Source organism: Gekko japonicus, unplaced genomic scaffold, assembly GCF_001447785.1.
Source record: "Gekko japonicus isolate JY-2015 unplaced genomic scaffold, Gekko_japonicus_V1.1 scaffold1374, whole genome shotgun sequence".
Lineage (NCBI taxonomy): Eukaryota > Metazoa > Chordata > Lepidosauria > Squamata > Gekkonidae > Gekko > Gekko japonicus.
This window is the reverse complement of record NW_015164711.1, coordinates 254,544-281,478: the sequence shown is the minus strand read 5'-3', so window position 1 is coordinate 281,478 and position 26,935 is coordinate 254,544. Positions and strand designations below refer to the sequence as shown.

Below are 26,935 nucleotides of genomic sequence, written 5' to 3'. Positions count from 1 at the left end.
CCCCAGATTCATAACTGAGAAGTTCTAAAGACCCAGCCATAATGTAGAGGCCAGATTTCAGTAGAACTTGATGCAGCATAGTGGATACAGCGAGAACTGTTTCTTCCTCTCCCGTAGTACTAGGACTCAGGGGCACCCTATGAAGTTGATAGGAGGCAGATTCAGAAGAGAGAAAATAACTTCTTCACACATCCCATTTTTGGAACTCTCTGCCAAAGGATGTAATGGTAGCCACTAGCGTAGCTCCTTTTGGAAAAGTATTAGACAAGTTAGATAGTCCTATCAATGGTCCCTAGTAAGGTGACTAAATAGAACCTCCATGTTCAGAGTTATCCTGCCCGGAGCTGTTGGGGGACAAACAGGGGAAGTTTGGGCCTTTACTTGTGGTCTATCCAAGTTGAGTGGTACTGAAAGCAAGATGCTGAGCATTGGTCTGAACATAAGAACATAAGAGAAGGCAATGTTGGATCAGGCCAATGGCCCATCTAGTCCAACACTCTGTCACACAGTGGCCAAAAATACCAGGTGCCATCAGGAGGTCCTGCAGTGAGGCCAGCACACTAGAAGCCCTCCCACTGTTGACCCCCACCCCCAAGCACCAAGAATACAGAGCATCACTTGCCCCAGACTGAGAGTTCCTATCTATACCTTGTGGCTAATAGCCACTGATGGATCTCTGCTCCATATGCTTATCTAATTCCTTCTTGAAGCTGCCCATGCTTGTAGCTGCTGCCACCTCCTGTGGCAGTTAATTCCATGTGTTAATCACTCTTTGGGTGAAGAATTACTTCCTTTTATCTGTTCTAATCCGACCACCCAGCAATTTCATGGAGTGCCCACGGGTTCTTGTATTGTGAGAAAGGGAGAAAAGAACTTCTTTCTCTACCTGCTCTATCCCATGCATAATCTTATAAACCTCGATCATGTCACCCCTCAGCCGTCGTTTCTCCAAGCTAAAAAGCCCCAAGCATTTTAACCTTTCTTCATAGGGAAAGTGTTCCAGCCTTTTTATCATTCTGGTTGCCCTTCTCTGAACTTTTTCCAATGCTATAATATACTTTTTGAGGTGTGGTGACCAGAACTGTACACAGTACTCCAAATGAGGTCGCATCATTGATTTATACAGGGGCATTATGATATTGTCTGATTTGTTTTCAATTCCCTTTCTAATAATCCCCAGCATAGCATTGGCCTTTTTTATTGCAGTTGCACACTGTCTAGACATTTTCATTGAGTTATCTACTACGACTCCAAGATCTCTCTCTTGGTCAGTCTCTGCCAGTTCGGACTCCATCAATGTGTATTTATATTTAGGGGTTTTGGCTCCAATGTGCATCACTTTGTACTTGGCCACATTGAACCCCACTTGCCACATTGACGCCCACTCGCCCATCCTCGGCAGATCTCTTTGGAGTGCCTCACAATCCTCCCTGGTTCTCACCATCCTGAACAACTTTGTGTCATTTGAAAATGTAGCCACTTCACTGCTTACTCCCAACTCCAAATCATTAATAAACAAGTTAAAAAGCATCGGACCAAGTACTGATCCCTGTGGTACCCCACTGCTTTACCACCCTCCACTGAGAAAATTTCCCATTTATACTCTCTGTTTCCTATTAATTAGCCAGTCTTTGATCCACAAGAGGACTTGTCCTTTTATCCCATGATTTCTGAGCTTACTTAGGAGCCTTTGATGAGGAACTTTATGAAAAGCTTTCTGGAAGTTAAGGTAAATAACATCTATTGGGTCCCCCTTGTCCACATGTTTGTTCACTCCTTCAAAAAACACTAACAGGTTAGTGAGACAAGATCTTCCCTTACAGAACCCATGCTGAGTCTGCCTCAATAGTTTTTGTTCATCAATCTGCCTACTAATTCTTTCCTTAATTCTTTCCCGTATGTTCCCTCAAGAGCACTGCGATCGGGGAATCTTCATCTCCTGGAAGTTCCGGGTCCCCGTGACATCAAGTTTGCCCAAACCAAGGCCAGGGCGTTTTCGGTGGCGGCTCCTACCTGGTGGAATGAGCTCCTGGCGAAGACCCGGGCCCTGCGGGACCTTGTACAGTTCCGCAGGGCCTGCAAGACGGAGCTCTTCCGCCAGGCCTTTGAGTAGGAGCCGCCCCCGCTACTATACCATCACCGTTATGGTCGACGAGGCCCTGAGGAAGCACCTGGATACTGCTAAGTAGATCTAAGCCATTCTCCTGTGGGCGCAAACAGCATTGGAAGTACCAGCTGGAACTGTATTGATGCCATCTTTGGACCTATGATATCAGAAGTTTGAGCACCGCTGTTTTTAAGTATTGGATGTTTTAATGTATTATATGTTTTAAGTTACTATGTATATTATGTTTTAATTATGGCATGGTTTACCTTGCCCTTGTTAGCCGCCCTGAGCCCATTGGGGAGGGCGGGGTATAAATGCGAAAAATAAATAAATAAATAAATTGGATGGGAGACCACCGAGGGAGTCCAGGGTCGCTAGCAGAGGCAGACGAGGGCAAAACCACCCTTTTCATCTCTTGCCTTGAAAGTCCTACTGTCAGGTAGCCCTGTCATGGGTCTGGAATGTGGAGGGGTGCTCTCCTCCTTGTTCTCAGCTCTTCCCTGTCCAGCTACTGTGCGCTATCTCTGGCTTGACCTTGTAGTCTCCAGTTTTCAAGCCCCGATTCCCGCTCCCGCGGAATCGGGGCCTGGGGGAACCCCCACTCCCGTGTGTGCGTCACCCGAAAGTGACGTCGCACGCTGGGGGCGGGGCGATGCCATTTGAGGGGAAAACAAAGAGTTTTCCCCTCAAATGGCGTGGCCCCGCCCAGCGTGTGACGTCACTTCCGGGTGACGCTCCAAAAGCGCGCGCGCACACATCCCCGGCCGGCTCCCGGAGCGATTGGAAGCTCCCCCGCCAGTAAGTTTTTCCTATTTGGCAACCCTAACCTCAGCCTATGTTCCCTTTTATCAACCTCACTTAGACTAGCTTTCTACCGCTTAAAGGAATCCTTACCTTTTACAGCTTCCATTACTTTGTTTGTTAACCATGCAGGCTTTTTTCTATACCTATTTGTGCCTTTCCTCACCTGCGGTATATATTTTTTCTGAGCTCCTAGAATTGTAGTTTTAAATAGTTTCCAAGCTTCCCCAATGGTTTTGACCCTTTCTACTTTTCCTTTCAGTTTCCTCCCCACATGTCTCCTCATATCAGAGAAGTTACCCCTTTTAAAGGTAAAAGTGGTTGTGTCAGTCATTTTGGGCAACTCCCTATTTATACAAATGTTAAACTCAATAACATTATGGACTCTGTTCCCAAGTGGTGCAGTCACTTTTACATCTTTCACCAGGTCTTTGGCGTTACTTAGGACCAAATCCAGGATCGCCTCTCCCCTGGTAGGTTGTGTGACCATCTGCTCCATAGCACAGTCATTGAGAGTGTCTAGAAACTTAATCTCTTTTTCCCGACTTGAACACATATTAACCCAATCAATGTGTGGGTGGTTAAATCTCCTATTATAACACAGTTATTTCGTCTAGCCGCTATCTTTAATTCATTCATCATTTTATAATCCTCCTCTATCTTTTGATCTGGTGGGCAATAACAAACTCCCAGTGTTAAGATTCCTTTTGGGCCCACTATTTCAACCCATAGCATTTCCAGAAGCGAATCCAATTCACTTACCCTCTCAATCTTACTGGACTGTATACCCTCTCTGACTTACAGAGCCACGCCACCTCCAACCATCTCCCCCCCCCCCCCCCCCCATCCTGATATAATTTATAACCAGGAATCACTGTATCCCAGTGATTTTCCTCTTCCCACCAAGTTTCTGAAATAACCACAATGTCTATTCCCCTGCCCCCACACCAAGTATTCCAATTTCCCGATTTTACCTTGGACACTTCTAGCATTTGTGTATAAACACCTATAGTTTCCCATGCATGTTAAGCCCACAACCTTCCTCTTGCTGCCGCGAGACCCTGCCAGGCAGTCCATATCGTTAGCCACAGCCTCAGTGGACAATTCTAATCTATTTCCTTGTAGAAAAGTAATTCTAATCCATTTCCTTGTAGAAAAGTCTGATCCAGCAAGCTTTCTTCTTATGATCTACTGCAGTCTTTGACACAATGTGGCCTTGTTTCTACAATGCCATAAAATTCTAACCTCTTCCTCCATTAGGGTTGCCAGGTCCTCTTGTCGCTTCGGTGGGGGGATTCGGTGGGGGGATGTTCCAGGCGTGGGTGATGCCTCCAAGCCCTGGCTCCAAGAGTGACCACTTGCCTGGCCACCCCTCTCTCCTCCTGCCTGATTTAAAGGGCTTCAGCTGATTGGCAAGGACCACATGGCCTGCCGACCAGCTGGAAGGCCCTTTAAATCTAACAGGAGGGAAGGAGAGGGGTGGTCGTGGACCGCACACTTGGCTCGCAAAAAGACTTGTGACCACCCCCTCCCTCCCTCCTGCTAGATTTAAAGGACCCTCCAGCTGGTTAGTGGGCCATGTGGTCCCCATTGATCAGCTGAAGCCCTTTAAATCAGGCAGGAGGGGAGGGAGAGGGGTAGTCGGGTGGGTGGTTGCTCTTGGGGCAGGGTGTGGGGCAGGGCTTTCCTGCTAGCCAGCTGGCTGGGGGCAGATTGAAACCCCCAGAAGTGGGGGTTCCCCCATCCAGGCCTGGGGGCTGGCAACCCTATCCTCCATGTATCCCAAATTGGAATTTATTTCTGCAAGTTTCTCCTATAGCTTGATGTAGTCATGTTTACTTAAAGGTAAATCACATGATGTACAATTGCCTTATTCTGAGGTAAGCATCTACAGAATTGTTCTGTGAACTGAGTAAGTCCCAGATTTTACTATCGAGGGGGAATTATGAAGCTGTATGAAGAAGAAGATGTGGAGCAGGAGCTCATAAGTTTAGCCTTTGTCATTACTATGTGTCATGATCTGTGTAGGACTGGGAGACAAAGCCTAGTGAGGCCTAGGCGACCTGTGTGGGAGTGGAAAACAGACACAGCCTACAATCCCCACAATGCTTGGCGCTGGTTGTAACCAGTCGGTGTCCAGGGATTGTATGAGGGGATTGTTACTTAAACTTAGTGGGCTGTGGAACTGCTTTCTTTTCTCTCACAAAGTTAAGCTGAGAGGACAGTCTGGTCTGAGAGAAAGATCCCTCACTTAGGACAAAGTGAGTACAGGCACAGACCTGGTATAAAAGGCTGTGGGCCTTGAATAATAACCAGTTAAGAGAAATAGGTAGCCGCGTTAGATTTGTTTTATTTACCTTTAGACACTGTTATATATTAAGCACCTTGTCTTGTTTTTCCTTCTCCATTACTATATTAATAAATCATTAATGTTCTCTGCCTGGTCATCACACCTAAATTTCTTGGCTTAAAAGGGGCATTTTTGGCTGGGCTTGAGAGGGTACTCTGGGCCTTCGCAAGGGACCCTAAGTCTAGAGTGGTGGCAGAGGAAGGTGGCAACCCACGGGGTAGCATGACACTATGTTATCATAATGCTTTTAAAAATTGATTTTTGTTTTTAAAAAGCAAACTTGATCATAAAAACAGGAACATACTCCTTGAACATAGTTTTGATTACATGAAATTAATTTTACAGACAATTAACATTTAAATTTTTTAACAAGACTAGAGGCATGGTTTTAAAATGCCTATTTCAGCCTTTCCGTTATTATGCATCTGTTGCTGCTGTATGAAATACATAAATGTGTTTCTTGCAGATAGAAAAGTGTAAAATTATGGCATCCAAGAAAAAACCACTTTGGCTAGAATTTAAGTGTGCAGATCCTACGTCCTTGTCCAATGAAACAATTGGCATTATCTTCAAACATGGAGACGATCTGCGACAGGACATGCTTATTTTACAGGTATTGTCTGCATGGTCTGCTATTGAAATGCTAGTTGATCTTTAGAAATACAGGGGGTAGCATCTCACTGATCATTCCGGCAGATGAAGGGAGGGCGATTTTTGCCGGTTTTCTCATCTCGCTGCAGAAATTGGATTCCTCTCAGTAGTAACATTTGGGAGGGGGTTGGGGTTTTAGGTTGCAGTGCAAAGGGGAAGGTCTGAAAGTCATGCTCCACTGACAGAAACCATTCCATCTGCAGAAATCCAGTGGAAATTTTTGCAGGGTCCAGACCAATATTTCTGTGTTCAAAAGGAAAATATAGATGAGTTTCATGCATGGTTTGCTTAGACAGGATCCAAAGGTGTGTGTAGTTCTTTCTCCTGTGTCCCATTAACAGCTATATGGCCAACTAGCCGCCAGGCTCGTTGTGAAGTCAATACAACGAGCTCTAGCAAGACCCCGGGGTGAGGGCTGAAGCCATGAAGGCCGCGGAAGTCACCGTCAGGACCCTCGCTGCCTGGCGTCTCGCTCTCGCTGGTGTGGGCATACCGGTGGTGGGGCAGCTGGGCAGTTAGAGGCAGGCGTCCGGCCGCAGCCCCCAATCCGCGGCGCGGTCCCTGCAGCCTTGGCCGGTGCGGTCCCTGCAGCCTTGACCGGCGCCTCCAGGGCTGCCTTCCCTCCAGGGAAGTGTTGGCGCTGCCACCGCTACTGCAGCCACGCTGGTTGGAGCTCAGCGGCTGCAGACATAAAGCGCAAGGGAGGCTGAGCGCGGTACGCGAGACTTGCCGGTGGTGGAGAGATCAGGCGGAGGAGGCAGCCTCAGCTCGTCAGCTCCCATGGCGCTCAGAGGCGAACACGGGAGTGGAGCGGGCGCCGAGTCCTGTAAGCGTAGGCTGGCGAGGAGCTCGGCCGCGCTGCAGCACAGAGGCGAATGGGGTGCGGGGAGTGGCGGGGCCGTGGAGCAAAGTTTTGTGGGGCCGCCGGGAGGTGGCACCCGGGTCTCCCTCCAGCTCGGCCGGCTGCTGCAGCGGAGACCCCGGCCTTCCTGTCCCCACGACCCGTACGTACCCTGTCGGCCTCACTGTGCGGGCCACCGGCTGGCCCCTGTGTTTCCCAGCTCCATGAGCGACCTGGAGCACCCTGCGGGCCAGCACCTTGGGGGTGGGGACCAGGCGGTGAGGTGTTGGGCCTCGGAGGCGTCCACCCACCTGAGTGTCCATCCTGGCCACCGGCTCCCTGGAGACTGAGGGCTAGTTAGCAGTCAGAGGGTCTGTGGGTGGGACAGAGGCGACAGAGGGAGGCAACGCGGCCAGGGGATTGGCCCCCCTCCTGAGCGATAGATCAGGGACCCAAAGCCTGGGGAGGCGTGTGGAAGAGTTCACATGAGAACTCAAATATATATAAGGAGAGATTCTTTTTTATATGGCATGGAAGTCTATTGATGAGTGCAGGGGAAACATCAAAAAGGCCAGCTGGGTATGTGCAAGTCTTGGATTTGCCTAAAATAGCTCTTTGATCCTGACCTTTTAAAAGTGAGCATATCTCTATACTTATGCCACTGCACTGTAGCTATACTCTGGATTGTGAGTTCCTCTTCCTGCATTTGACATTAAAAATTAATCTATGATTTTTGGATTGCAAAACATTATATCTTATTAATGTTTAGTACCTAACTACATACAATGAAGGTACAGGACCAGGATATTCCTTCCTGTGTCCTCATTTGAAAGGTAGAAAACAGCCCTGGGTGAAGCTCTGGTTCTGAGCTGGGCTATGGTGTTTGCTTGAGAGGAGGGCTTCATCCTTTCTCATACAGGTTTCCCTGTACTAATCACTCCCCCCCCCCCAAGTTCTGAGCTGTTGTTTGCCCTGCAGAAGAAACCATGGAAGTCTATTACTGAAAGTGTTTCCAAACTTTTGATTTGTGATATACAGGTTTGTGTTTTGTTTTGTGCTTCAAATGGGGAGCATGCTTCACTTTTACATAAAAAGTCACTTTCCTTTTTGCTTTTTCAGGCAGAAAAATGGGCAGGCATTCTCCATCCAACTGCTGAGTAGCCCTAGTAATATTATCTCCTGAAATCCTTTGGGGTAATGTTCCCGTCCTCCCCATGTGTGGGTTTTCCTTGCTCTGACATACAATATGGTGGCTTTTCAAGCCACTCTTGAACTTTTCTCATAGCATGCTATTCTGCCTGGTTTTCTGGGTGGCGGTGGTTTGTCTTAAGATGAGGATAATTCATGTATACAAGAGCAAGGATTTGTACACATCTGACATTTATACCCAATTTCTCAGTAAGCTCAGGCAGTTTGTTCTTTTGGGTTTGTTCTACAAAATAGAAATAATATAGGGTGATTTTAAAAAGTCAGTTGGTAGTATTAAGTGAAGATGTGAAAATATTTTTATTTCTCCCCCCTTTATTAGATATTACGAATAATGGAGTCAATCTGGGAAGAAGAATCCTTGGATTTATATTTATTGCCATATGGCTGTATTTCTACAGGAAATAAAATAGGTAAGTGCTCTGAGAACCAGGTGTTTGCTTTTCATTGCACTGTGCATGGAATGTTATGTTTGGATTGGTATTGGTTACTGGTTTGTTACACGTCATTCATGCTTGATTTTTACTTACACCAAAAATTGTGTTCCATGCAGAGGAATGTGAATGAAGGAAATGAAATTGCATTCTCTAAAGCAGAGGTGTCGAACTCTTTTATTATGTGGGCCGGATCTGACATAAATGTCACTTTGTCAGGCTGTGCCATGTGTGCCATAAAATGTAACACAAGGTACTGGAGATATAAACTTTATAAAGATGATTTCAGATGCCGAATGGCAATAGTAGGCATGATAGGAGTAGGTGTGATATGCAGATGGGTGGAGATATCACCATTGGTGTGATATGCAGAGGCAAGAAGATATCAGCATTGGTAATGAGACAGGAAACCTAGGTCTCAAAATGGTACAGGAGGATTCAGTCCAGGAGGATGCAAAAAATAAATGGAAATAAGTCTGAAGAAGTGAGCAGTGACTCACAAATGCACATACCCTACCACAATTTTGTTAGTTTTTAAAGGTGCTACTGGACTCTTACTCTTTCTACTGCTATTAGAAACCACAACATTCAAAAACCAGTGGGGGGACATTTTAACCTTCCAAGGCATTCAGTTGCTGACCTAAGAGTAGCAGTTCTCTTACAAAGGAATTTCAAAGGGAGATTAGAATGAGAGACTGCTGAATTGCAACTGATTATGAAGTTCAAAACAATGCAAAATCCTGGACTGAATTGAGACCTAGGTTTTTTCTCTCATTACCAATGCCTGCTATTGTCATTTGGTGTCTGAAAGCACTTTCACACTCCAAGATATAAGGACAGATGCTCACATTCCAGCTGTATCTGAAGAAGTGAGCAGTGACTCATGAAAGCTAATGCCCTGACACAAATTTTGTTAGTCATTAAGGTGCTGGTGGACTCTTGCTTCCTTTCATTAATAAGAAATGCAAGCTGTGCTGTTAGGCGTCCCCCCCATCTGTTAGAAACGGAAAGGGGGATCTCTTCAAGTGCCATGGGACACTCACTGTCTCACTCTCTCTCTCTTTGCCATGCTTTCTCTGGTTCTTCCTCCCTCCTCCCCCCTCTCTCCCTCTCTTTCTTCTCTCTGAATTGTGCAGGCACACAAAAGCTTATGGAATAAAACATTGTTGGTCTTTTTATTTATTTATTTATTTATTTATTTGATTTATGAATCGCCCAATCCCTGTAAGCACAAGGCTCTGGGCGATGTACAGCAGTTAAAATCATTATAAGTGTCAACAGCATCATTCCCCCCCCCCCCTCTTTCCCTCCCCCTCCCTCCCCAGAGGAGGGGGGAAGGAGCCCTCAGCCAATCGAACGAAGGCTTTCTCTCTTCTGAAGCAGGGAATAGGAGAGACTGAGCAAAAGGAGCTGTGGTGTAAGAAGCAGGAAGCAGTACAGTGTCAGTTGCTCTTGGGCTGGATTGGAGCTCTGCAGGGGCAGGATGTGGCCAGCGGCCATATGTTTGACACCCCTGCTGTAAAGTAACGTTTCAGTTAATTCTCAGGTTCTGTAATACTTTGTATATTTCCTCAGTATGTTGCCTGTATTCTTCAACCAGCTCTTGATTTGTGAAGTAGATACTGGTTAACTTTAATATCACACCACTGAGCACTTAACATAAATGGGGAGGTCGCTCTGGGAAGGAAATTAATGAATTATAGATGTGTAACCCTTTTTGCCTTAAAAGGGCCCGGTTATTGGCCACAGGACTGTGGATGCCCCATTCAAACCCTGAACACAAATGAATAACATTTATTGAAAAATGAGGGAAAGAACAAGGTCAGACAGGGAGGTTTAACAAACAGTATGAACATAAGTTATAATGGCAGTCCCAAATTTAGGAAAATAGACATATATTTTTTTTAAGGAAAATAGAGATTTTTATTTAAAAAAACCTTTCAACATACAAACTAAGAAAACATTTTCAACATTTCCAAGATTTCAACATTCAACATACACAATACAAAACATAAAATACAACACAAATAATGAATTAGAAACCCAACATCAACATCTTACAATGCACCAATTCACTAATTCCATCATTCAATATTAACAAGATGAACTATGTTGACCCAAATTTAGGGCAAAAATAGAAGGAAGTCACTTTTCCTCAGGGTCACTGAGAAGTCATGTTATCTCACAATCATCAAGCAGCCACTTTTTCTTGCAGGACTGATAGCTTTCACTAACAGCCTCTCCGCTGGAACTTCTTCTTTATATATTTTATCACCATCCAAAGAAAAAAATGCCTCAGCTTCTCCTCTGGCGGTTTTCTCCCTCTTGGAGTTCTCTCCCTCCTTCTCCTGCCTTGTTGCCAGGCAACCCCTCACCCAGCTTCCCTGTAGGAAGCACCTCCTCTAGAGGGCAGTGTCTTTAGGCTAAGCCCACTATGCTGGTGAAAGCTTGTTGCACAGTATAAATAATAAAATAAACATTTTTACAAGGCTAACATATGTAACTCACCCTGATCTGGACAGTCCACACTAGTGTGACCTTGTAAAATCTTGGAGACTAAGCAGGGTTGCTCGTGGTTAGTACTTGGATGGGAGACCACCAAGGAAGTCCAGGATTGCCAAACAGAGGCTGGCAGTGGCAAACCACTTCTGTTTCATGCCTTGAAAGCCCTACAGGGTTGCCATACGTTGGTTGTGAGTTGATGGCACTTTCCAGCATGTATCTCTTTCATCCCAATAAATCCACCTGCATTCGTGTTTAATTCAACTTGGACTGCCATGCTTGGGTAGGGGTCCATGTGAGACACATCTTTTGTATCACCTGACTGCAGGTTGCTTCTGTTGCAGTTGCCACTGGGGGAGTGCAGTTATTTCCCCAGCTAATGTCTTCTGTGCTCTTATCACTGAGCACATTCCATAGACACACATGGATTATTTTTTGGTGATATTCCTGGTGATCTGTGATATCCTCCCAAAATCAGGCCCTAGTTTGAGAATTCATGACAGTTGTTTCAATTTTCTCATGTTTAGGCACTGCACACCTGTATACCACTTGTGCAGTGGGGAGATCCTAGAGAAAACCACCAAAGACTGTCTCTGCCTGCACTGTTCTGTGAATTCCACCCCCTTTTTAATTCTGATCTGTATGCTCTTCATATCTATTATTGCAGTACCGTGATCTTCCCTTCCCACTTTTAATCCACAGGCAGTTGCATGGGACCCACTAATCTGTAAACACACATGACAGTCACATGACAGGAAGAAGATGAGCCATAGTTAGGACCTCACTGGCACCAAGACCAGGATCATGAAGAGCTAGGGTTCCCAGCTCTGTGTTGGGAAATACCTGGAGATTTTGAAGGTGGAGCCTGAGGAGGGCGGGGTTTGGAGAGGGGGGGAACTTCAGTGGGGTATAAGGCCATAGAGTCCATCTTCCAAAGGAACCGTTTTCTCCAGCTGAACTAATCTCTGTCACCTGAAGATCAGTTGTAATTCTGGGAGATCTTCAGCCACCACCTGAAGGTTGGCCACCCTAATTGAACAGCAGCATGTAATTCAGAGCAGGTAGGCAAAGAGGTACTTTTCTCCCTTTCTCACAATACAAGAACTCGTGGGCACTCAATGAAATTGCTGAGCGGTCGGGTTAGAACGGATAAAAGGAAGTACTTCTTCACCCAAAGAGTGATTAACACTTGGAATTCACTGCCACAGGAGGTGGTGGCGGCTACAAGCATGGACGGCTTCAAAAGGGAATTAGATAAGCATATGGAGCAGAGGTCCATCAGTGGCTATTAGCCACAAGGTATAGATAGGGGCTCTGGGGCAAGTGATGCTCTGTCTTCTTGGTGCTTGGGGGGGGTCAACAGTGGGAGGGCTTCTAATGTCCTGGCCCCACTGGTGGACCTCCTGATGGCACTGGTATTTCTGGCCACTGTGTGACACAGAGTGTTGGACTGGATGGGCCTTTGGCCTGATCCAACATTGGCGTCTCTTATGTTCTTATGTTATGTAGCAGACCCAGAGAGCTGGGTCAGGAAATGGAAACTGAGCACCAGGAAGTGGTTCATAGGGAGAAACATACAAGCAGGTTTAGAGACCCTTCCCTCCCCACATATACTCTCCCCTTCTTTCTCCTCACTTAGCATAGCTGCCTCATCCATCCTTTAAAGCTCCTTATCTGGGTTTGTAGTCCAGAGCCCAATTTACTCATGAAAGATCAGTTTCTCAGGGAGAGCTTTCATGGACAGGGACTCTGCACTGGGAGCACATGCATGGAGCACTGAAGACTCTGCCAGCCATGGGCCCTTTCTGCACTAACAGCGCACTGTAGTCTACTCCAGAGAATCCAAGCAGTCGAGCCTTTAAGGTTAACTTCCTATTTTGTGTCTCTGCCCTCTGCGGTATTCCTTTTTTTCCAGCTTGCTTTTGTGTATGCATTCTGCATCTACAACCAAACCCCACATTTTTTGCTTAATTGTGGTTAATGTCACTTGTGACCTGTGGAGGGGGCATCCAGTCGCCGCTGACTTGGCCAAGTGCATGAGCAAGGGAGGGGGCACACTGCACACTCCCCTTTCCTTCCTCTCCCCCATGCTCTCCCACCCACTTTGTTTAGCTGCTGCTGGGCTACTCCAGGCATGCACAACCCATAGAGGGAGGCCAGCTCTGCGGCTCGCTGGCTGGTCTGTCGGGAGGGGTGGCATCCCAAGGGTTTTAAATTTAAAAAAAAATCAAATGGGACCAATGTGCAAGGGGGGAGTGTGTCAAACAGCCTCCCTGCAAGCTAGAAGCATCAAACTCACAGGGGACCTCCCTGGGCTGCTCCTTTACTTGCAGATTGCTGTCTGCAGATTGGTCTTGGGCAAGGGGGAAAAGATCTTTTCCTAGGGTCCAATGGCCGAAGGGGGAAGGAGTGTGTCAAAAAAAAACCCTTGCAAGCTAGAAGCATCAAACCCGCAGAGGACCTCCCCGGGCCACCCCTCTATCTGCCCTCCAAGTTGTGTGCAAATTGGCTTTGGGGAAGGGGGGAAAGGAGCCCTCCCTAGGGTCAATATGCAAAGGGAGGAGGGGGGAGGAGTGTGTCAAATCCCCCCCCCAAGCTTGAATCTTCAAACTCACAGAGGACCTCCCTAGGCTGCCTCTTTACCTGCCTTCCAAGTTGTGTGCTAGGTGAAAATTAAATAGAAGAGGAAATAGGGACAGGGGGATGAGCGGAGATGACTATAGCTGCGTGTAGTCGTCTGCTTATTATTCCCTCCAAATCAGAAGCGGAAGAGGCAAAAGGTCTGGTCCGAAGCCACATTCACATACCCCAGGGCAGCACCATAATGACTGTGAAGTCAATGCTAAATAGCCATAAAACTATGCAGAAGCTCCAAAACAACCTGATTCACAAGGAAAATGAAAGCACGATGCAATGCAGAGGGAGATAAATGTTCTGACGTGGCTGCAGAAAAGCAGCGGGGAAACAGATGGTTGCAGAAAGAGCCATGGAAAAAGGGAAGGCAAGGGAGAGCTATTGCATGATGGGGGGGATCACTTAAGCCTTTCTGTATTATGTTCTCTCTGGCATTGACTAGTTGTACCTCTTTGTCCAGCTTCTCCCTCTCAGTGTGGGTGTAAAGACGGGCAGGAGTCATCGTGACCTTGTTCTTTACATGTGAGCACTAGCCCCAGGTCCTTCCAAAAAGCAGGGGGAAATGGCTCAGTAGAGGCTCGGGATCCAGCAGGTGGGGCCTCACAAAGACCGTGGTATGGGGCAAGGTTCAGGGCTAGCTCTGCTCTACCACTGTGTGAGAATATCATGATATGTCTTGGAAAGGTGTTTAGTTAACAGGGATAGGACTAAGCAAAGGAGGAAAGCTGAAAACACAGATTTTTTGGTATTTGTAGCAAAAGTCCAATAAATGTGTAGTACTTAAAAAAATAAAACCTAAAAGTGTAACCCTGTGGTCCTACATGGGGAAATCGAAGAACAGCCTGTCAAGTGGCTAGAGAATCAAATGTAGAGAGAGAGGAGGAGAACTTGGGGCCTGACGGTACTATGAAAGGCCTAAACTGCAGAAGAAACATAACATTTTGTATTTCAACGTATAGGTTATCCTTTAACATTTCTTCCATTTGAAAGCATTAAGGAAGGCTATATGATGAGAATGTCACGTTTTCCTTTTATAGGAATGATAGAGATTGTAAAAGATGCTACGACAATTGCTAAAATCCAGCAAAGCACAGTTGGAAACACGGGAGCATTTAAGGATGAAATCCTAAACCAGTGGCTCAAGGAGAAATGTATAATTGAAGAAAAGGTAAGCATGATTGGCCTGTCTATCCTGCTTTTCTGTTTAGGACACTTGTTTTGTCTGTATGGGAAAATATGGTGTTTGGAATTGGATAGCAATGAGCCCCCCCCCCCCCCCGTATGAATTCACTTGATTCCCATTTAAAAGGATTCCAGAACGTCAGTGTGTGGTTCTCTCTGTCTTTGTATCAAGTGTACAATGCATATATGATAATATAAAGATTTCTTTTAATCCACTTAGGTGGAACATACATTCTTTGCTAGTGTTTTATTGCCCCTTGATATTTTCAATTTGAAATTTAATGGGAGGAGGAGAATATAGCTGTAATTTTAATTACACTTAGTGATTGCAGTGCTTGCAACAGATTAAATTGCTGTCCCTTGAAAGGAAGAATATTCACTGAACTATTGTGAGAGCCAGAAGGGAAAACTGTACCAGGGAAAATAAGAAGGAAGCATGCTTTTTGCATCAGACCCTTGGGATTGTAGAAATGTTCAAAACATAGGATGTATCTCAAAGTATAGCTCTGTTTTCCCAAGGGCACTTTTTGTAGCAGGTACTCATTTGCATATTAAGCGACACACCTCTACTGTACCCAATCCTCCAAGAGCTTACAGTAGCTCCTGTAAGAAGAGCTCTGTAAGCTCTTGGAGGATTGGCTACATTAGGGGGGGTGGCCTAATATGCAAAGGAGTTCCTGCTACAAAAAGAGCCCTCAGGAAAAGTAGGGGAACATACAGTATGGCCCAGTTTTTTTAAGCCACCTTCTGATTTAGCTCAAGGATCATCATAAATGATCAAAGTGGTGCTTGTGTGGCAGTTCCTTGGACTTTCCTGTGAGGGGGCATTACTTTAAACCAAGGCTCACCAGCTTTTCTGAGCTTGCAGACATCACTGGAATTTTGACACATGGTGGGTGCAACTGCCAAAAGGCTGCCAGAGGGGGTGGAGCCAACCACAAAATGGCTGTTGCAGGTGGTGAAGCTAATTATTTTGGCTAGGATTGTGCTTTATGTGAACTGACATTACCTCCTTGCATCATTTTAGAATGAATATTGGTTTAAAATATTTTCTTGCACACTAGCACAGAATAACACACACAACACACACACACACACACACACACATTGAGCTAGCTAAGACACCCTCATCTGGCAGTATCTGTTTTCATTTTACCCCTAGGGTAACAATAACAATTTGTCCTGAAGGTGGCAGCCAACCATGCAGGCTTAGGAGATAAGATGCGGTGGAATGTGTACTCTAGCAAGTACGTGAAGAAGTTCCTGTTAGGAGTAACCCAAATGGCCACTCCAGTCAGACACAGGTTCACCACATGGAACCTCTCCAAGGTGCTGCATGCATTGACGAGACCACCATTAGAATCGATGAAAACGACAGAGCTGCGTCTCCTATCATGGAGGGTGGCCTTTCTTGTGGCCGTGACCTCGGCCAGGAGGGTCTCAGAATTAGTGGCCCTATTGGCTAGGAAAGAGTTGTGCATATTCCAACGGGATTCGGTCTCCCTGAGGATGGATCCATCCTGTCTTCCCAAGGCGAACTCCGTTCTTCCACCTCAACCAGCCAATCACATTACCTTCACTCTGCCCCAATCCAAGGTGCCCATGGAGGGTCACGAACACTACTTTGCCTATTAGTGTTGTGGGGGGGGGAAGGCGTACAGGAGGCCTTCCAGCCACAGTTGATACAGAGCGTTGGATCCTTCCGCTGTTGGGTCCTGGTACCTGGACAGGTACCGGCTGATCTAATGGTTCTTTGAACTCGCCAGGAGGTCCATCACAGGGGTCCCAAATCTTTGCTCTATTTCGATGAAAACTTCCTTGCTCAAGGCCCATTACTCGGGGTCCAGGTCCTCTCTTCTCAGCCAGTCTGCCTGGCGGTTGGGCGGATCCCCCAAGTATTCCGTCTGGATGCTTGCGAGGTTCCTCACTGCCCATCTATGCATACTCCTGGCCTCCATGAAGAGGGACTTTGATCTGGTACCGCCTTGCTGGTTGATGTGTATCAGAACGCGGTGATTCTGTACATGCTGCTTTAAGGCTTTCAGTGCCATCCCGACTGCGTGTAGCTCCAGCCAGTTGATGCTGTGACTTGCCTCGGCTGTAGTCCACCTTCCCTGTGCCACATGGTGCCTGCAAATTTTGGACCTGACGCTCTGAATAAAGGTGTTTGCTTGGCGTTGGATCTGGCACCATACCTGAAGGTTCTGCACACCTTGTGTTCCCTGCTGTCTCGCTCCCAGCCTGGGTTGTGGAAACCACGAAAGGAATGAGAAGATCTGTTCTTATGGTCTCTCTCCCTGCGATAGGAGGAGGACGGCATGACCTTCTTCTTCTCCCTAGTCTCCACCGGCACCTTGTCGAGATTTGATTCTCCGAACAAAAGCCTGCCAGAGAACTTCTCTGTAGCCAGGTTACTTTTTGACAACGTGTCCACCTTCCAGTGCTTGAGCCATATATGCCGGCAGATGATGATGTTCGCCGCTTGAGCCCTGGCGCCGAATTGAATGTTGTCCTGGGACGCGTCTGAAGCAAACTCTGTTGCCCACTTCATCTTCAGTAGCGACCTTCTCAGGTCCAGCAATGAGAACTCTGGATCCTGGAGATTATCCACCCATATGACGATGGCTCTTGTGAAGTTTGATAGGGCTGCCACAGTGCGTATCGCCAGCGATATGGCTTCATGTACGTTCAGGTCCTCCATGGTCTCCTCTGGGAAGGAGTACAGGTGCTTCACTACCGACAACAGAGAGTTCCTACCCCCTGGGTTGGCCCACTCTGCTTTCATGATGTCATCCAAAAAAGGTCAGGGAAAGGCGAGAAGGTCTGTATCTTGACTGGTTTCTTAAAACCTCTGGAGTCAAGGTTCACAGACACTGACGATCTAGGTTTCTCAGTCACTTCTATCTGGTAGTACAGTGTGAAAATTACCTTTGTTAACAATCTTTTGAAATGCTCAATCTGGAAGAATCTGGATGAGGTAGGTTTTATCTCCGCCTCATCCCCTGACCATTACCCTTCATCTTTTTTGGTGATGCCACCCAAGGAGGGGAAGGTGGATTCAATATTTGCCTGCTCAGAAGTAATGCTGTGAATACACCCTCTACTGGGAACATCCTTGGGCACTGGTTGCCCCGATCACCTGGTCCTACTGACATGAGAGCAGGCATCCTCTCCCTCAGACGCTCCTGATGCTTCAGAGGGATCTGGTGCCTCATGGACCTTAGTCCTCTGTTTGGCTATGGGGAACCGAGAGCCTGAAGATGAGCAGGAAACCGATGAAGGATGAGTTCTCTGCTGTGTGGAGCCCCTTGAGGATGACCTTTCCCTGGGGTCCTGGCTTGCCTGCTTGGCAGGGGGTTGCCCTGGAGCTGCTGCCCCATCCCCTTGGCTCCCCACACCCTGTGGCCAACTAGGGGCTGTCCAAGGTCCTCCTAGAATGGGGCACATCCATGCTGGGGCTGGCAGAAACGGCGGGGGCAAGAATGGGCCAGGCGCCATCCCACCTGGGCCCTGCGCCTGCTGCAGTTGAAGGGGAAAACGTGTCTGTAGGAAGCTAGCCTGCCCCCCAGAGTCCTGCCGCCCCCATACCTCCCCAAAGGTCTAAGCTCTGCCCCCGGATTGGCTCTGGCTCTCCTCTGTTGGTGCCGCTCCTGGCTGGGCCTCCCCCCGTTAGAATGGGCCACCACATGGGCTCACTGCGCCTTTCGCTTTCCCGCTGCGTCCTTCTTTTCTGCGTGCGCTGGTGCCAGCCTATTTCTTGGCCGTTCTCTTCTTTGGGCACTGTAGGGAGCGGGCGTCTACAGGCTCAGACCGCTCAACCTGCCCGACAGCACCTCTGGCTCCCGCACCGCCATCTTACTTCTGCTGAGGGGGAGCGGGGGCCTGCCTGCCCCGTGCCCTCGATCGCCCCGGCGCTGCTGATTCCTCCCTTGCACTCCTTTGCAACGCCGTGGCTTCCTGCTGCTAGTCCTGCTGCAACCTGACCCCCAAAGCCTCGGAGATAAGAGGTTGCAGCTCCCGGGAGGCGTCTGCTCTGGCCAAGGCCTCACCATCCGAAGCCTCAGACGGGGGAGGGGGCTGTTTCTTCTTCTTTGTGTCCTGGAACATCCTCAGGTGCCTTCTATCCGTGCCCCCTGATGTTTTCGTTGTCTTGCCGCCTACAAGCAAAGGTAGGCTGAGCTTGAGCTTGGCTCTTCTCTTTTCTTTCTTTTCCAAAGGAAGTTTTCCCCTTTATTTTATTTTAATTTTTGTGTGCTTTCTGGCTTGGAGCTGGAGCTCCAGACGACCTACCAAGCTCAAGGCTATGCAGGAACTGGAGAGGTCAGCCTAGGTCCCTCCAATAGGAGCCACGCAACAAAAGAAATGTGCATAGCCTATCCGAGCGAGCAGAGGTGTGGCCTAACCACTTCCTGGATGACTTCCCCCCACTGAAGGAGAAAGGGGAGGTGAAACAGACCATAAAACCAAAACAAAATAGGAAGCCTGAGCGAGAAGGAGAAGAGAAGGGTGATTCCCAAGGTGCGAAGAAGAGAAGGAAGGGTTTCTCTGGACTGTTCAGTCCCAGGCCATTCCATAATCTCCTCTCCACTCTCCACCTTTACTGCCGTCACCCACCTTCCTTTTCTTTCCTACCCCCACCCCCCAGACCAGTCAGTTTTGCTTTGGTCCTGAACTGTAGCAGCAGCACTTGGAGAAGCAGCAGGCAGGTTTCAGGTGGGGAGAGAAGGGCTTTTCTGTCTCCTCCCATTCAAGACAGCCAGCTTGCTTTCATCCAAGGCTGCAACAGACAAGAAAAATCCAACAGATTTGGTTGGAAAGGGAATGTTTTTTCTTTCCTTGCATGCGTCAGCCAGCTTTCTCATGTCTGGAGCGCTGCTTGGGCAGGGAGAGAAGGTTTTCCCCTTCCCTCCCATTCAGGCCATCTAGCTTCCTTTCCCGGGCTTCAGCAGCAGATAGGACAAGAACAACCTGGTACGTTTGCACTACAAAGGAAGGGCTTTTCTCTCCTTTCTCCATCCATGAAGAGAGCTGGCTTGCTGTGGTGTTGGGCTGTAGCAGAACTGGGGCTCACTGGCTTGGTAGGGAGGCCAGGCTCCAGCTGGGACCTGGGGATCCCCTGGAATTACAGCTCCTCTCCAAGCTATGAAGTTCAGTTCCCCTAGAGAAAATGTATGCTTTGGGGAGGGGGTTCTGCGGCATTGTGCCCCACTCATGTCCCTGCCCATCCCAGGCTCCATCCCAAAATCTCCAGGAGTTTCCCAACCTGAAGTTGGTAACCCTACCCCTCATCCCCCACCGGTGGCCAGGTGGACCTGGCAACCCTGTTTGTCTCTCATCTCTCTCCAGACCTGAATTGGGTATCCTCTAGACATTTGCCTTCTCCTTATCTCATATAATATAATATAAATGCTATACGTATAACTGATCATGAACTGTTTTGCAGGTTTGACAATTTCACTAATAATAAGTGGGTGTGGAATCTAGGATTGATATGGAATAGTGGGACTGCTTGGTGTGTGTTTGTATATTTTCTTGCTTTCTCATTTATTGAAAACTAATTGCCTCCTTATTTTACCCAGTCCCCAGTATTAGTCAATGTATCAAAGAAATTCACCTGTTCTTTTAAAGGAGGGAGGGCAGGGTGCCTTGGTGCGGCCTTGGTGCCTTGGTGCGGCCCCCTTTCGTCTTCATTGATTGCACACATATATGAAAATGTAAATGAACATAGACTGTAAACCAATTGTCATAGTAAATGGTGCTTTATATTCTGTTTAAAATGGGATCAATTTGAGTCTGACTTGGGATGTGATAAAGACTTGCCATTATCTTTTGGGCAGCTGTTCTGTTAGCCTCTCTGTCCTGTTTGATCCCTCTTAAAACAGTCACAACCACCGCCATTAAATCTTCAAGGTGACAATGCTAGTGTGGGATCTCGGTCTTTTGAAAACAGAAAGTTTTATATAACTGTTGATCTGTGGTTTTTAAAAAAGTTATGTCCTTGAATGGATGAAAATCAGCACTAAAGTTGGAAACTTCGGGGGAAGTCAAGTGGATTTTGAACTACCCTGCACGTTTACCCTCCTTGCTATAGCTGCTTTCTTTAAATTATTAGTTTCAGGCAGCGGTGGAAAGATTTGTGTACTCTTGTGCTGGTTACTGTGTGGCGACCTTTGTACTTGGAATCGGAGACAGGCACAATGACAATATTATGATTACAGAGTCAGGTGAGTGTGTTGATGTTTTTATATGCAGCAGATGTTTCAGGTAAAATTGGGTTTGGGGGCTAAGCCCCCCCCCCCCCAGTTGCTAGTTAATATGGGTGAATCTTTGCTTTCCACTTTCCTGGAGCTCTTTTTAAAATGCTGCAACTTAAATCAAGTTGGAGCCTTGGGTTAAGACTGATCTTGGTTATCGATGCAACGTGTTTCGTCATTGGATAGTTTCTGCATGATATTCTGGATTGTGTTCCTCTACAGTTTAGCAGAGTGTCTTATTTCATTCTGTTACTTGTTGGGGGACAGGGACAGGATTTTATGCCTGCAGTGTGAGATTCTGCTTTGTTAGTTCAGACTCCTTTGATCTACAGAACAGGCATCTCAGTTCCTGCTATTGTTCCCTCTAAGCTGTGGAGTCTTGCAAGCAAAAATTCTGTGTTGTGAGCTACTGGCATTAAAGTTGTGAGCGAGCGATTTGGCTACCGCATAAATTAGGTTGCTCTTGAGCCATCCTTCCTGAGCTAAGACGAAAATGTGTGAGCCGGAGGCTAAAACACTGAGCTAACTCACACTAACTCAGCTTAGAAGGAACAGTGTGACTGTTTTTTTAAAAATAGAATTGGCTCGTTATATGGTTGCAGTCACACACGCCAGAAAGAACAGTGGGGAAGCGAGGCTATTTCCTCCAGAGGAATTTGACCTGCAGTCCGTCAGTGTGTGATCAGATGCAACTGCGGGTGAGTCGGGGGGGGGGTTGTGCTGCTTTTTCCCTATGCGCTTAACGAAGGGATTGATCGCACCTCTGCACCGAGGGCTTCCTATGGAGTTTGCGATGAAGTGCATACTGCGAAGGGGGGGAAAACAACAGCATGGAGTTGGGATGGCCTGATCAGACCATCCCGACGCCATGAGAGCGCTTTGGAGTTATCAGACATGGGAAAGTCCGTACATGACCTGTCACAAACTGTTAACTACCAGATTTTCCCTGGTGTCTTTTAACTCCCCTTCTGTGGTGGAGCAGAACGGGTTGCCAACGGCTGTGGGGTGCTTCCCAGATGTTGTTGCCTGATCGCGCCCTTTAAATCCGCCGGCATTCACACCTATGTCGGGTCTAATTGTGCGTATAATCGAAGCCTATTTTTTAGACAATCCTCGTTCACCTTCTTTTCAATAAACTGCTCCATGGCTTGGGGAAGGGAAGTATCTTGTTGCACTCATGGATACTAGAGGTGTGTCTCAGAGCTAGCCCCCCCCCCCCCCATTTAAGCTTGGATTAGTTCATTTTTTCTGACGCTCCTCTCCAGAGAGAATAATGCATGTCTGTTAATGGAGCGGCAGAGCTGCCACGGATGGCTTCTGCCACCTTTAGAATGTGAGGTCTAACTTTATCCTCTGAGATCCTTACAAACACAAAACAGGAGGCAATACCTGCAGAGTGCAGATTTTAGATTACGGAAAAAGGAGATTATGACAAAAGTAGAGAACGACTTCATTAGAAAGGTAAATATGGAGGAGAGGCTGAAGGTTTTGAAAGAAGTCATATTAGATGTACTGGTGGAAATTATATTCAGTCCAAAAAATTTTTAATGAGTCAGTCTTGTAATACCAATTTCTTTTTCCTAAGGTAATCTCTTTCATATCGATTTTGGCCATATCCTTGGAAATTACAAAAGCTTCCTTGGAATTAATAAAGAAAGAGTTCCGTTTGTGTTGACTCCAGATTTTCTTTTTGTCATGGGAACCTCTGGGAAGAAAACAAGCCCCCACTTTCAGAATTTTCAGGTAAGGAAGCATCATGCGAGTGAGTGGAGACCCGTGTTCTCTCTGATCCCCCCTCTAATTTCCCCCCATACACTGAGCAGAGCAGTTCACACCCTGAGCAGAATGTAACAGCTGTAATCTTAAAATGGGCAATGGGCAGTGCCAGACCCTGTGTGGCTCCAGATTGCTGCTGAGCGGGGCATCCCACGCTCAGAGGGAACACTGGTGGGGATGATTTTTTTTAGGAATGAAGTGCAGCAGACTCAAAAGAACTACATGTTACCATCCACTTTGTAAAACAAAGTAAACAAGATCTCTGTCTGCTAACATTTAATCTAATAGACACAAGATGGTGGAGAAAGGAAATGATGAGCTTCTGAAAGAATAAATTCTCTGACGGTTGTGTGCTTCTCTCTGTCTGATGGTAGACCATGTATTACTCTTGAATTTTTAAAAAATAACAGATAGGAGCAGGTTATCTCACAGCAGCAAGGCTCCACGCCTCCCCTGATGTTATGTCCACTGACCGCCACTAGGCGCCAGCGGTATGTGACCGGAGCTTGGCTCCAAAAGAACAATGGGGACTAGGATCCCGAGACTCCTAGTCAGCACCTATAGGAACTGTGGCGGGAAGTTCAAACCCACCAATGGGACCTGTAGGTGGCAACCGGGGACTGTATATAGTTGGTCGTTCGACTGTTTGTTCGTTGTTGTGTTGTGTGCCAGTAAAGTATGAGCTGCTAATCACTCAGCGTCTGTCTTCACTACACATTGAACCCAGTACACAACACCTGATGTCACTTGAGGTTGAATATTCCTCTGCTGACTCTGAATCCTGGCACACTCTAGCACTGTACACACAACCCACCTGCTTGTTGACTGACTGCATGAGGAGAAAGAGTGGGCACAGGTGCGCTGGCTCCACCCTGTGCCTCCTCACAATTGCCAATTCTGCATGGAGCAAATGTGCAGAAGACGCATCTACTTCCTTCCCCCGATCGGAAACTCTACTTTTTGAATATTGTTCATTATAGGGAGGGACCAAGTGCATGGATACTTCTCCAGCACGTCCGCTCTATGCTGACAACTCGGGAGAGATGGGGGGGGGGGTACAACAGGGCCAGTTCCAAATTTGGGGGGACTCTGGGTAGAGAGTGTCCAGGGTACCCCCTCACCTCTGCCCAGCACCAGCCCCCCCCAAGCAATGCTCCCTCTAAGCTGTGGAGTCCTGTGAGCAAAAATTCTACTTTGTGAGCCACTGGCACTAAAGTTGTGAGCAGGTGATTTGGCTGCTGCATAGATTAGTTTGCTCTGGAGCCATCCTTCCAGAGCAAAGTAAAAAATGTGTGAGCTGAAGGCTAAAAAAACTGTGAGCTAGGTCACACTAACTCAGCTTAGAGGGAACACTGCCCCCAAGCCTCCCTTCCTACCCACTGGCCCAGATGCCTCTGTATCCTTTCCTCAGCTGCACTCACAGATGCCTGCCCCACCCATTTGCGCATTCGCTGACAATGCTTGGCAGTGCGTACAGCTGGGATGACAAATGGCAGAATGCATGAAAGCAAGTGAGTGGGGGAAGGGGTTGGTGGGCAGCAGGGGAGGTGCATGGCGGGTACCGGTGGGCCCTGCCAAAAGCCCTGGACCTTGGCAGCTGCCCCACCTCAGGGTATGTTGATGCCAGCCCTGGGGGGCAGGACCGTCCTGCACAGTCAGTCAAAGCATGGACAGGTAATCTGTGCAGGGTTTCTTTGAGTGCTTCAGCTCATTTTTCCAGGGACATACATAGCCGAGCAGCTCCAGAACTTCCTGGATGACACATCTGCACTGGACCCATTCCAGTCTGGTTTCCATCCTGGCCATGGGACAGAGAGGGTGCCGGTTACCCTCATGGGTGAACTCTGTAGACAGCTGGACTGAGGCAGGTCAGCGCTGCTGTTACTGCTTGATCTTACAGCAGTGTTTGATACGGTTGATCATAATCTTCTGACCCACCACCTCACTGACATAGGTGTCCGTGGGGTAGTTTTGGCTTACCTCATTTCTTCAAGGTTGGGGACAGAGGGTAGCACAAGGAGAGAGGGTGTCAATTAGATACCCCTTAATATGTGGGGTCCCTCATGGGCCAGTCCTCTCTCCGATGTTGTTTAACATCTATATGTGCCCCCTTGCCCAGCTAGTGTGGAGTTTCTGGCTGGGGTGTCATTGCCCTTTAAAACCTTGAGCGGTCAGGGACCCATGTATTTCCAGGACTGCCTCCTCTGGAATGTCCCCTGAAGAGCATTGCACTCTGCAGAGAACAATCTGCTGGTGGTCCCCAGTCCAAAAGACGTCCAGCTGTCCTTCGCCAGAGCCAGGGCCTTCTCTGCCCTGGCTCCCACCTGGTGGAACTCTCTGCTGAATAACATCCGCACCCTGTGGGACTTAATGCAGTTCCACAGGGCTTGCAAGGCAGAGATGTTCCGCCAGGCATTAGGTCGAAGACAGCAATGGGGACCATCTCACTGGCACTCCCCTTTTCTCCCCATTGTGCTACTTCTCTTGCCTCCCTATGGGGCAGTGACACACATGTAATGTTGCACCATCTGAGACTGTCCTCTTCATCCTACAACTTGGTGACATAAAAAGGAGTCTTCACTTGGAACTCAGTGGCATTTCTGAGCCCTTTGATTTGCAGTCATAGTAACGAGAGAACTTTCTTCTCCTTTTTATAGGATATCTGTGTAAGGGCTTATCTGGCTCTTCGGAATCACACGAACCTCCTCATCATCCTGTTTTCTATGATGCTAATGACCGGTATGCCTCAGCTAACTAGCAAAGAAGATATTGAATACATCCGTGATGCCCTGACGGTGGGAAAAAATGATGAAGATGCTAAAAGATATTTCCTGGACCAGATTGAAGTCTGTCGGGACAAAGGCTGGACGGTGCAGTTTAATTGGTTTCTACACCTGGTGCTGGGAATCAAACAAGGGGTAGAAAAGCATTCTGCCTGATGCTGCTGTGTACACAAGACAACTACAAGCGAGGAATCTTCTTCAACTTTTGAGGGCTTATTATAATTTTTAACTCAGATGGTCTGTAGGCTTCTGGGAGCTTTTTTTGCCTGCTTAAAAACAAAATGGCTTTCTGTACAGAATCTAGTTTTTTGTAGCTGCAGGCTCTACACAGTGATAATTTATTTAATGTAGACAAAGTTTTATTGATCCTTGAATTTTTCCTGTTGGCCTTAGTCACCATTAAATATGAGTTGGAACCCCTTGAAGTACTACTTCATATTTTGGTGATTAACTTACTTTTGATGTTTACAGAGGATAGAAAAGCCATTTGAAGGTAGTACAGTGGAGGGAGCTGGCCTTCTGAGATGTTGTTGTTGTTCAGTCGCACAGTCGAGTCCGACTCTTCGCGATCCCATGGACCACATCACGCCAGGCCCTCCTGTTTTCCATCGTGCTCCAGAGTTTGCTTAACTTCATGTTCGTTGCATCAATAACACTGTCTAACCATCTCATCCTTTGCCGTCCCCTTCTTCTTTGACCTTCAATCTTTCCCAGCATCAGGGTCTTCTCTAGTGAATAACGTTAAAAGCAGAACTTTCCCTTTTCTTCCTTAAGAGCTACTTTTGTTGTAGTAGTAAAATGTAGTCTCTTCTAAATAGTACTTTAAATACTATCTCTCTGTTTTGTAATAGTAGCAAATTTAAGTTTTTGACAACTTATTAAGAACATAAGAAGAGCCATGCTGGATCAGACCCAAGTCCCACCTAGCCAAGCCGTTCATGCAGTGGCCAACCAGCTACCCCTAGGAAGCCCACAAACAGGAAGACTTGCAACAACATCATTCTGCCTGTGCTCCCCAGCAACTGATTTAAGGACACATACCTCTGGCACTGGAGGGAGTTGATATCCATCATGATGAGTAGCCATTGATAACCCAAGTCCTGCATGAATTTGTCCACTCCCCTTTTAAAGCCTTCCAAGTTGATAGCCATGACCACATTCTGCGGCAGCAAGTTCCACAAATTAACTCTATGCTGTGTGAAGAAATACTTCTTTTTGTCTGTCCTGAATCTCCCACCCTTCAGGTTCAGTGGATGACCCTGGGTTCTGGTATTATGGGAGAGGCTGTCCACTCTCTCCACTTCATGCATAATTTTATAAACCTCTATCATGTCAGACTTGCCTTTTTTCTAGGGTAGACAGCCCTCAATGTTTTAACTGATCCTCATAAGACTGCTGCTCTAGGCCCCCCCCC

General features: G+C 47.3%; 1 protein-coding gene across 1 annotated transcript in view; it reads left to right on the top strand.

Annotated features, from left to right (window-relative positions):
* PIK3CG (phosphatidylinositol-4,5-bisphosphate 3-kinase catalytic subunit gamma) overlaps positions 1–26,108 on the top strand; it is a 53,636-nt gene extending 27,528 nt beyond the window's left edge. Inside the window, exons 6-11 of the mRNA XM_015409547.1 lie at positions 5,725–5,871; positions 8,279–8,369; positions 14,564–14,694; positions 20,821–20,932; positions 22,548–22,705; positions 25,396–26,108. Of these exons, the coding sequence (XP_015265033.1) occupies positions 5,725–5,871; positions 8,279–8,369; positions 14,564–14,694; positions 20,821–20,932; positions 22,548–22,705; positions 25,396–25,677 (921 nt within the window). The 3' untranslated portion in view covers positions 25,678–26,108. The remainder of the gene's footprint in view (positions 1–5,724; positions 5,872–8,278; positions 8,370–14,563; positions 14,695–20,820; positions 20,933–22,547; positions 22,706–25,395) is intronic.
* The last annotated feature ends 827 nt before the right edge of the window (positions 26,109–26,935 follow it).